General features: G+C 41.0%; 1 protein-coding gene across 12 annotated transcripts in view; it reads right to left on the reverse strand.

The window, feature by feature from the left end:
- Positions 1-645: 645 nt before the first annotated feature.
- celf4 (CUGBP, Elav-like family member 4) overlaps positions 646-12,166 on the reverse strand; it is an 84,355-nt gene continuing 72,834 nt past the window's right edge. For 5 of the 12 annotated variants that reach the window (XM_042059823.1, XM_042059819.1, XM_042059820.1 and 2 more), the window contains 4 exons: positions 11,131-11,208; positions 9,099-9,242; positions 6,146-6,347; positions 646-4,691 (listed from right to left, as the gene is read on the reverse strand). In XM_042059823.1, the coding sequence (XP_041915757.1) occupies positions 6,220-6,347; positions 9,099-9,242; positions 11,131-11,208 (350 nt within the window). In that variant the 3' untranslated portion in view covers positions 646-4,691; positions 6,146-6,219. The remainder of the gene's footprint in view (positions 4,692-6,145; positions 6,348-9,098; positions 9,243-11,130; positions 11,209-12,166) is intronic. The other 7 variants (XM_042059828.1, XM_042059827.1, XM_042059825.1 and 4 more) reach the window with 4 other exon arrangements.

Raw genomic sequence — 12,166 nt, forward strand, 5'->3', positions numbered from 1 at the left:
GGCAGGAGCAGCAAAGCGCTCTGACCAATCAAAGTCCTGTACCACTTGTGATGAACCAATCCCACGCCCAGCCTCACCGTGATTGATAGGCTGGCACACCACACACAACACTCTGCCCTCCTTCACTGTGCTAAGAAAAAAGATTGTTTCTGTGTCATTTTAATTTATTTGCTCATCAATCTACATGTCCTTATATTTCGTTCCTGCTTGTCAGACCAGTGGCTTGTTTGAAATCAGAAGTAAGTTTAGCACAAAAATATGATGGAGCAAAATCTGCAATTTTTGAAAGCTAAATGGCAGGCTTTTTTTTATAGGAGTGGAGCAATGTGTGTGTGTGTGTGTGTGTGGGGAGGGAAAAAAGTTACAGCACATTTCTGATCTACACAGAGACAGTAGAACAGCAGAGTTGAGCAGAACATAACGAAGACCAGCATTACGTGGGCATATGGAACGTCCCCCAGTGAAATGATGACCCTGCCTCTGACCAATGCCTGTTTCATAATATAAAACATCTTCAAAAATATATTTTCCAAAAAAATGGCTTCCTTGTCAAAGCACAAACTCATAAACTCATTAAAAATTCAATCTGTAATAAATAACAAAATAAATAAAACATACTCCCACTCATACATACAGTACATACATACATACATACATACATACATACATACATACATACATACATACTCACTCCAGGCAAAATAAATAAATTAACATGTGAAAACAATACAACCGTAGAAATTAAACAGAAATCAACAGAGCATGTAGGCATAACGGTTTCTCAACGCGTACGAACGCATGTTAAGTATTTCCATCTGATTGAACTGGGTGCTCTCTTCCTCTGCACTCCATCTATTCTCCTCTTCCCTATTCACAAACCTGTGGCCTCAATGTTCCCCTGGTTTCATTTAAAAGATTTCACTTTTTTTTTGATAGCATTATCTTTTTTTTTCTAATTTGTCTTATTTCATTATTTAAAGTGATTCATTTTCATCCAGTCATCATAGATAGAAGAAAAGTCCTATAAAATATGCAAACCTATGTACAGAAGAAAAGAGAGCCCCCCAAAAAAGAAACATTTACAGTATATTCACCAGTTTATGTATATATTTATATATTTATATTTATAATAAATCATCTTCTGATTTCTTGGTTGCCTGTTAACCATTATATTTCTCTGGACTGTTTATGCAAACAGTTGCAGCATTACTGATGGAGGTGGTTTGATAATAGAAAGAGAAAGTGAAAGAGAAATTGCGAGGCATGTTTTGAGTAGAGCATGTCTCATGATGTAGGCTACAGCCATGCAAGGGCTGCATTTCTCAGCTGCTATATCACGGTCCTATTGTGGAGAGTCCTTCAAATAGGGCAGAGAAATGCTGCTCTCACTCTGAGGAAAATCAAGAATGCAAGTGGCGTGTCTTTCCTTTCCTTCCTGGCTAAAATTGACATCATGGAAGCCTTGTCCTGTATACCACATATATTCATCTTCCAAAAATGTGTTGACTATGTACACAGGTAAATCTTTTAAATTATTTCAACCCAATAACCCTTAACTGTGGCTTACTGTGGTAAGTTGGGGCTTGTTTCATTATTTACAAGGTTAAAGTTGAGCGTTTGGAGTGAAAAGGGAAATTCAATATGATGCTTTCTAGTCAGAGCAACTCGTGGGGTTTAAGAGTAAAACCTGAATTTGAGAATGATACCAAAAATTTTTACATCATAAAAATACACTGGCTGCAACCCACCAAATGAGACATGCTTGCAAGAAGAACTTAAGTATGATTTCAGCAATGATACAGAGAGGCAGAATAAAACGGATTACTGTCAGAGACAGGATTGAAAGTTAAAAACGAAGGAAAGAAAAGAGACCGATCCTATCATGCTTGTGAGGTATGGATGATGTGTGAGACATTCTTGGAGGTGGTCTCTGCAATGTCACTCTGGCAGCGAAGTGTGAGTCAGGAAGTGCAGGATGAAAGCCAATGAGAGGGGGCTGATAGATGCAGGTGCTTAAAAACCTCTCGCCATCCTGTTCTTTCACAATCTAGAGCGTGGTTTGCAGGACCTTCACACACCTCCCTTTTTCTTTGTAACGCGGAAGCAGTCAGCCATGCAACACCTGCAAACCTCTAGGGTCCACCTAAGCCATGCGGCAGGCAATACTCAGTGGTTAGTGAAAGTCAGATTCGATTCCACGTGACCTTTACCCCCCACCCCCCCCCCCCCCCATCAATACATCCTTCCTCTTATTTCATGCTGTAGAACTTCCTGTAGACCCGAGCACATAGCTTTCAAACTACCTCCTCATTCGGAGCTATGTGCTAATTTAGCTTCTAAGATAGTCCGTTGATGAGCAGTTGGCTCCCTCCCTGGGCGGCCCCTGTGAAAATACTGCTTGGGTGGAGTCTGTTGTAAATACCTTTTGTGACCGAAAAACGGAACTTAATGCCCTGTTCGTGTTCAGTGTCACCATAGAACTGTGCGATGGCTAAAAATAAAGAGGCTCAAGGCTTTGAGTGTCAGGCGAGAGAATATCCTACATAAGATGCTAGCTAACTATTAGGCTTAATCATTTATTTATTTTTTTGTCTTATTTTATTTTATTTTATTTTTTTTTGCAGCTCTGTTTGGACTAGACCGTTGCCATAGCGGGCTTGACATCAAGTTAACGGAGGCTGCTAGTGACGCTGACGAACACAGTGTTTGCATGTCACATTGTCAGGACAGTGTGGAACGGCCTACAATCTTAGCACACCCAGGAGAGACCCAAATGATTACTGTCACATCTGATTTCCAGCTTTTACAAGAGCACTGGTTGTGTGTGTGTGTGTGTGTGTGTGTGTGTTTTTACGTGTGTAAGTGTTTGCATGTGTGTGTTTGTATGTATACTGTATGCATTCAAAGTTTATTTCCGTGTGTGTGACACCCTGTGTGTACTGTGTTTTTTGTGTGTGTATGTGTTTATTGTGTGTACGTCAAGTCTACTTGGCAAAAGAGGCAGATATGCTTAGGATATTGTGTAAAGTCTTTTCTCTCGAAAGGAAAGAAGTCGAAAAAGGAGAAATATCCTGATTCTCGAGCCTGACTCTCTTCAAGTCTTCTAAATAGGAAGAGGCCTTTTTGCGTTTTTTTCTTTGAAGTAGCATATACAGGTATATACATATATAGTAATAATATACACACTTGTCCCGTGTGCGTTGGCATATATGTTGTCGTCAGAGAGAGGAATGCCTGCTGAGTGGGAGCTGCCAGGTGTGTGACTCTTCCCAGGGTTAAGACCAAGCAGAGCAGTGCTTCAAACTCCAGCTAAAATCTACAAAAAAGTACAGCTCTACCTAATCGAATAGCCGTTTTTCTAGATATATACACACATATATAAAATATATGCATATAAATACATATATGGGTTTCAGGATTAATATCCATGTATCCATAGGATTAATATCCATGTATCCATATATATATGAGTGTTATTGTACACGTCAGTATATATATGAATACATTTTTTAGCTTGAATTTTTTCGCTATACATATATATCTATATGTACTGTAAATATAAAGGAGTTTGTATATTTCAAACCATTTAGCGGTGGTTTCTTAACTACAAGGTTAGGATGTGCAGATATAAAAGGTAAGGCTGCGACAGCAACAACCCTCCCCATGCACCCCCACCTCCTGGTCAGGAGGAGGAACAAAAAAGAAAAATCAAGAAGAGAAAAAAATAAATACTTTTTCATTTTTGTAGCAGTAAGTTGTAAACTAGCGAAGTGAGTGACCCTCCACAGGGTCATCTGAAATAGTTTTGCCAGTATTCAAAAGCATATCAGCAATATATATATATGTATGTTTTATACATATATTTATATAGTCTACTTATACATTTTTTTTCTTTAAATACAACTCTTTGAACTGATTGGCACAGCGAAAGAGATGCAGTGGTCCGACATATGTTACAGCTATGAGTCTTTTAGCAGTAAAAAGGCTTGGTCTTTTGGTCCCTAAACAACTAAGGAATGACGGGTAAGTCTCCCAGGGGGACTGCTGCTGTTGCTCTGGCAACCGTGGCCCCTGGAAACGGACAGGCACTCCAAGATAAAGATGGCCATCCCAAAAAAACGAAACAAAGTTTGTGTCCTGAATCGTCATCTCCTTCAAAATGTTCCTTCTTTCTCCAAAAAGTTTCTCATTTTTTATCATAGTCTTCAAGTTCTTCTAAAATTGTTAAAAAGAGTTTTTTTTTTCTTCTCTCAAACCCCAAGAATATGTCGTTTTCCCTTAAAAGTCTTTATCAGTTTATCAGTTTTCTTGAAAGTTAATTTGTTTCTTCTTACTCTTTTTGTTCTTCCTTTTTTCATTTCTTCAGTATTATATCTAGTTATTTTTTCAACGTGGTAATTCCATGGTCCTATGAGATGGGTCTTCCCCAGGCAGATGGTGAGAGAGGGAAGGTCCTGGCGAGACCCAAAGCATCCTTGTTCTCGAGGGGTTGGTGAAAGGTCCGTGTGGCCCAACTGTGGAATCCACTCTGGGGGCTGGCTCTTCAACATCCGCAGTCAGCCCTCCATCTCCACCTGAAGCTCAACTCCCCAGCAAAATCTGGTCCTTTTTTTGTTAGTTTGTTTTTGTTTCTTTTGATGTCAACGACGTTTTTGTCATGTTGTCAACGTGTGGTCCAGCTCTACAAAAACCTGAAATACAACCGGCAAATCAGTCAGCCCATCATCGCATTAGTCTAACATACCCAGGAGTCCTGGGATAGATTTAGGCACATTGGTATTTTTTTTTTAAATTTAGCAAGTTTATGAGAAAGCAGTACCTTCACTCAATCAATTGGACAGTTAGCCCCTCATTGCATCAATCAAAAATAGGCATATATAGCTTTCTTAACCCCCAAGAGCCTTGGGATAGACTTGAAATATTAAAAGCCATTTGTCTAGTTAAGAGGTTTCAGCATTTAGAACATGTGTTTTCTTCTCAGAAACCCTGAGAAGAGGAGCAAGTACTACATTCATTCAACTATATTACATATAATGAAAAAGTGAATAATCGGTTGTGAGATTTTGCCGTTTAGAACATGTGTTCTCTTCTCAGAAACCCTAATAATGCCTACCTGCACTGCACCATTGCTCTGTTTGTTTTGAGTGGTGGTATTGACATTTATTGACTGTCGTCATCATCAGTTGCAAAAACAGAAAGGTGTCCCTTGGATGGCTCAGTGATGGTGCAACAGCGCGGTAACTTCGCCAAGTTAAGGGCATCAGCCAGGCGAAATAAATGACTCCACGCCGATCCTCCATCACAGAGATGGAGGGCACAGAGCAGCGGGAGAGATATGAGACATACGCACGCCAGCGTGCAGATTCATGCTCCTCCACCTGCCCGTGTCTGTCTCACAGGGTAGAAACCATAATGTTCTACTACACCCCCACCTTTACTTTACCTTGTGTGCTATTGCTAGAACTATTTGAATCGATTTAAGTGTTCCGTTCCTTAAAAGGAACTCACAGTATAATAAACATCTGGGTTCACAATGTTGGCTGATTAAAGCTAATATTGCATCTGTTTGACTTGATTTTGTGACCTCATTCTATATGGTTCTTATGTGTTACTGAGATCTAATGGGACTAGGCAGCAATTTAATCTGACTTAGTGAAGTTAATTAAATAGGAAAATCAAAAGGTAAACTGCATTGATGTGGTGCTATTCCACCAACTACTCAAAGCCAGAGACCGTCACTCTAGTTTCAGGCCACTCTGAAAACTGCAGGTTGTAGGTGCCTGTCTTCTCTGCCTGTATAACTGAACTGAGCTAAATCAATAAAGAACTGAGCATAGGTTTAAAAAATTATAAACTGATTAATATAATCATGGCAATTGAAATGATCTGGAGTGTTGAGTTGCAACAATACATCCTCAGTAGGTTAAAGCTAACCTGTTACTAACCAGTAAACTAATCTACCTCACAAAAAAACAAAAAAACATAAACCCAGCTCATTTTCTAGGAATGATGAGTTTAGAGAGGTTACTCCGATACACCAAAAATATACTAGACTAGTTGGCCCAAAAACTGGATTCAGAAACCCAATCCTGTGTCATGCTGAGCAGTCGACTCTAGGATCCAGAGGACTAAACCGGTGCTTTACCTGTTGTTCCCTGTGCACAGCGGTGGAGTCCCACCCCCAGGGTGGAGGGGTGGTGAAGGGGGGTGGGGTGGGGGCTAATATGGGCGATTGGCGTCCTTCGGCCTCTTGAGCTGCACCTTCAGCCTCTTCATGCCAATCTGGAAGCCGTTCATGGACTGGATGGCAGCCTGGGCACTGCCCGGATTATCAAAACTCACAAAGCCTGTGTGAGGAATGAAGGGAATGGAGGTAGAGAGAGAGAGAAAGAGATAGAGTGAGGGAGGGAGAGAAAGAAATGGAGACAGAGAAGGCAGGAGAGGTTAGCACCAGGTAGAAGAAACAGGGGACCAACAAATGGTGGATAAAGAGGAATTGTAAAGAAGTGTAGAGAGTTAGTGAATGAAAAGAAGGCAAGAAGACCGTGAGAATGACAAAGTGAGAGAGTTGGATAGCCATGACACAAAAAGGAAAGATGGGAAGGAGAGAGATGGTGGAGAGAGAAAAGGGCAGCAAACACAAGTTACTTGGGATATCAAACAAAACACTAGTACACACATCCATTGAACACATCTATTAAACAAGCTGAATTAGGCATTACGCAATCAACAACAAGTGAGATATGCAACAGCAATGAAAATACAATATCATACAACATCAGATCATTAACTCACAGCACAAATACTGAACATGCAAAACTACACCACCATTAACACAGCACACAGGGTCAACTAACAGCACTTATAAACGTTACTGAACTGGGCCAATTTATCAAATAACACATATATTGCCTATATCAGATTTACTAATAAGGCCCACCAATCTTTTTGCGAAATTGTAGGCTATTGTGCATCTAAGTGGAAAAAAACATCAACCAGAAATAGCTTTGCATTACGTTTGACAGATCTACAAATTTGTTAGTAAAAGAAGCACTTTCCCTGCAAATAAAGTGAAGATTATGCATACAAAATAGGTCTAAGTACATCTTGAAATGTGTATGGCATGTATGGCATGTAACATGAGGTTAAATTTTCTGAAATGTAGAAAAAAATAAAATAAACCCATCATCATCAGTAAAAATGATAACCTAGCAGCAAAGGCTTTTGTCAACGCTGTCTTGATTCTGTCATCTGATGCAAGAGGCATACAATCCAAGTTCATGGTCTGCCCTACTTTAGCACAACATCAAATAGCAAATGTGTACAGATATGCCATGTTCAATACTATAAAGCCTAAACCATAACCAGTAAAAAAATTATAATATTTGTAATAACTTAGCATGTCTACTGCGGCACATGTAGATGTTAGCAGCGGGACTTTTATTTAATATAGTATTTAACATAATGGGTTGTGAACTGTTGTGTATATATACATTATATAACAGTGGCTACCCACACAGCATTGCATACAGCTACAGCTGAGGTTGCGAGCAAAGCAAATGAAAGGCACTCTAGACACACCGTAGACAAGCGACCCATGGGAGGCCGTCCCTGTGCTGCCATGCTCTACTCTCAGACGCTATTTCCTGATTCGCTGCTTGCAGTCGTCTCGCAACAGCCCTGTGTGAAACAGGGAGCTTGAACACAATTCCCTCACTTGCTGTGAAATTGCCTGGAATGAGACTTTTCTTTGGTGGCATCATATCTCATTTCATGCCTAATTAGGGTCCGTTAACGAAATCTGCGCAATGATTTCCTGCACCTGATCTCTGGCTAATGGCTTTGTGCCGCTGCGGACGGAATGTCTAGAGGAGAAAAATACATGTTTGTTTTAAAGGGAGAGGCCTGAAAAGGAAGTTGGTGAGCGTGGTGAAGAGGTGGAATGATCTGCACTGCCAGCACACTTTAAACTTTGCTTACATCAGAAAGAGACAGAGAAAGAGACAGAAAGAAAAAAAGAGTGGAAAGAAGGATAAAAAATCTTCTGAAACAAGTCTGTTCCTGTCACTAGTAATACAGGCCTATTGTGATTCAGTGTAATAACTGTGAATATTTATATGCTATTTGTACGTCCCCTGGGTCATTCATACTTCATTGAGGATCCTTGCTGGGTGTTTTTAAGGGGATGACTGCCTCAAATATCAAATAGTTGTGACATTGGTGTCAAAGCTGTGCAGTAGGCTAGCTTAGCATTAAAGACATACCGCAAAGGCAAGATCTGCAGTCTGCCATGCAAATATGTAAATGCATTCATAAGACCCAGTATCTTTTTTTCCAAATGTGCACGCACATTTAGGCCAATCAAACTGTGAATCCTGACATCTTTATCAGTGCAAACCTTAGTGGCTAGTGGGCATGGGAATGACACTGAAATGCCCTCCTGTCCACCAGCTAACTGCACGTTACAAGGTTGCTGATGAAGCCTGATGCTGTGGAGACTATAATCACAAATCTGTCACTCAGAGGGACGCAGGCTGCCTGTCACTCAGGTCTGTGATCTGCCCTGTCTTCACACTCTTTAGCTTGGCCCCCATAGAAATGCCTGCTTCAAACGGTTCCCACAAGGCAAATGGTCTTTCTATAGAAAAGAGTTCATGCAGAACCTTTTTTTCAAAGGGTTACATGTATGATGTCATGTATCTCATACATTTGATTTGGGTAGGCCTACCAGTTCTGGCCATTAGTGTTCTATAAAGGTTCCTTCCTGTGAAGGTCAGAGAAAGACAGAAAAGGGTTCACATCAGAACTATAATTGTTTTTTTTTTCTATGGTGGGTCCAAGCAAAGAGTCTGCTTAAAATAGCCCTGTCAGTCCCTGAATTGACACAACAAATGTCCACCCTTATCCGAACTGGCTGGTGCGAGACAAGAACAGACGAGGAGGTGAGTCGCATCAAGTGGAGGCCTGGCTGTGGTGAGGAAATGAGGTCAGTGGAGTCGTTAGTGAGAGAGTAGTGATGGGTCAAGAGTCAGGAAGGAAGCTGGGTTACAGTTCTTTGTTTGTTTGTTTGTTTTAAGTGGCTTAGCGTTTTTACCCACCAAAGCATTTACTTTGGTTTGTCGCGCGATCCACAAACACTTTGGAGGAGATGACATTACCGAAAGGCAGGAACATCTGCATGAGCTCGCCATCCCCAAACTCCTGAGGGAGGTGATAGATGAACAGGTTGCAGCCTTCTGGCCCTGCGGGGAAGAGAGGGGGGGGATGGGGGGATGGGGGGGAGGGAGAGAGAGAAAACACAAGAACAAAGACAGAGAGATAGACAGAGAGAGAGATAAGAAAGAGGGGGAAAGCTTTTAGAGTAGAGACTTTTTTACTAGCACTGTAAATTTGTGTGCATTTACAATCTTAAGCCAAATCTAAACCCCAAGTTATTACTAAAAAATAACCTCCAAAAAGGGCCCAAGGCGCCCATACAGCAACATTTCTGGATGTAAGTGATAGCAGTGGGCGCTCCCACATACACACACACACACAGACACATTAATGGGATACTGACCAGTCGTAATGTATAGCTTCTATTGACTGTGATGAACTGAGTGAAACTTCGATTGTGTTTTCCCCTCATTGCTTTAGTAGTTTGTACACATCCCTCATGGTGCTAGGCTTGTCTCTGTGCACTGCCCTGCTGGCTAAAGGCATTAGCCCCATTTAAGCAGAGTGGCCACTGGAGGGAGTCAATGGGGAGGCTATGCGCTGACGACTAGTGAAGAAACCCCTCAGAGGAAGCTTCTGCTAAAGCGCCGCCTTGACATGAGGTATTAAGACGACTGGGCAACACATTCAATTATGAACTCCCTGTTCATAATGCATTTAATATAAGCCTCTTAATAATACATTTAATGTTCCAACCCGCCTCGCAATACATTTAATGCATTAGGCGGTGGCAGACTATGAAGTGCAAACTCAAACTGACTTTAATGACTGGTCTGAGAAAGGGGGGGGGGGGTTGAAAGCTTGCAGTTCCTACAGAGAACAAACAGTGATAAATTATTCTTTGGATTATGTTATCAGCAGAATACCATTGGGAGGCAGGGAAATTAGATTGCAAGTAAGGGTAAACACGGTAATGCAAATAACTAAAGGAAAATATAATAATGTGCATTAAGAAATACCATAGTCATTGTTCAGCGATATATTCTCTGCCATTATATAAGCACCATTTGACAGAAATGAGCATGATATAAAATTAATCTAAAGCATAAATCATAACAGCGAGGAAAATGAATAAATTACCTTTTGGAGGGTTAGAGGGTATATTCGATATGTAATATGAGTTTAAATCAAAGTGTCTCTTTGTGTTTGTGAGCATGTCTGCTTTTGATTGTGTCTACGAGAGAGAAAGCAAGGAGGCTCAAGGAAAAAGATGAGTAAAAAGGAAAGCATACAGAAAAATGACAGAATGCGTCTTATTTTAAGTACAGTACTTGAGCATTAACGTGTCCCAGGGTTCTTTTAAAGTTCTTTCGAAGAATAAATGGCTAGTGGACCAAATGCATACAAAGCAGACTCCCTCACAATGTCCCTATAAGAACCCTGAAATAAATCCAAGCAAACAAAAGTCTGTTAGAAATCTAGCAGTTTCCTTTAAATTAGCAAGGCCAGCTGTAGCGTCACATTAACTCCAAATTATTACCCTCAGACGTGCTTTATTTTAAGTAGCATCAGAGACTATACTGTATGCTTGGAATTAACGGAATTATACAATATACCTCTGACATGAGCAGATATGGTTGCGCTATCCAATGAGGGTGGGTAATATTATAACATACTCCTGAGAGAAATATACTGCATTAAAAACCTTAAAATTGATTAGGAAATTCATTAATTATCGACATTGGGCCTAAGGTCATTTAAAAATAAACCACAGCCCTTGAATGCATGAGAGCATTACCCATCTAATTTTCATGTCCTGAAAGAGTGGGCATGTCTCTTTTGTGTTACAAAGTGATGACTGTTTGCAATATGCTTCTATATAATATGACTGTAGTGTGTATGTGTGTGTGTGTGTGTGTGTGTGTGTGTGTGTGTGTGTGTGTGTGTGTGTGTGTGTGTGTGTGTGTGTCTCACCTTCTCTCTGCTGTTGTGGGATTAGGGTAGGAGGCTGGGGAAAGGCCTGGCTGATCTGACCGTATGCTGGGTAGGCTGCTGAGACACACGCACAGAGGTCAGGTAACACACACACACACAGCAGATATACTGTATATGGTAACAAATGTTTCAGTCACACTCAATTCTCAGACACCAAACATCGCTTCTTTTTGCATAAACCTAGACAGTGTCCATGGTGAGCAGCACTGCTCAGTCTACACAATAAGGAACAGATTTACTGACTGATGTTGTGTTTGCAGAACCTTTTACTCGAGGAAAAAAATCAATAACATGGGCTGTAATTGCTCATGCTATTCATTTTGGATCAATACATGCCCATCGTGTAGGTTGCTCCAGAAAATACAGATTTAATTGCAATAGGCAACGCTACCGCATTGTCAGTGCATTTTGCCTCGGAACAGTAATCGTTTAGACGTAACGTCCCTATAGCAACTATTAACGTTCATGTGAAATGGAATATTTCACACAAAATGGCCCACATTTTAAAATTATTCTGTCTCTTCTGTGGGGTATGTGTGTCTACAGATTTTGAAATGTTTGCGTGCGTTCGTGTGTTTGTCTGAGAGAAAATGAGAAAGAGAGTGTGTGTTTGATATGTAGGCATGGTCAACATGGCGTGGCCGTTGTGAGGTGCTTAGTTTAGCATGGCTGATGCTTTAAAGCGCTGCTGTGATGTGTGAGTGAGCCACCCTCACCCCCTGCACTGAGACCCGCTGATTACACACTGTGGCACCCCTCAGCCTGACAACCACACTGCCCTACTCTCCTCCACACACTGCACCATTCCCTCTCTCTCTCTTTCTTTCTCTATTGGTCTGTCTCTCTCTCCATCTCTCTTTTTCTCTTCCTCTCTCTTAATATGTCTCTCTCTCTCTCTCTCTCTCTCTGTCTCTGTCTCTCTCTCTCTCCGTGTGTATGACTTTCTTTCTCTGACTGTCAGTTTCTCTCTCTCTTTCCATGCATCGGTCTCTTTCATAAACTTTTTCTCTGACTT

The sequence above is a fragment of the Alosa sapidissima genome, chromosome 13 (assembly GCF_018492685.1).
Source record: "Alosa sapidissima isolate fAloSap1 chromosome 13, fAloSap1.pri, whole genome shotgun sequence".
NCBI lineage: Eukaryota > Metazoa > Chordata > Actinopteri > Clupeiformes > Clupeidae > Alosa > Alosa sapidissima.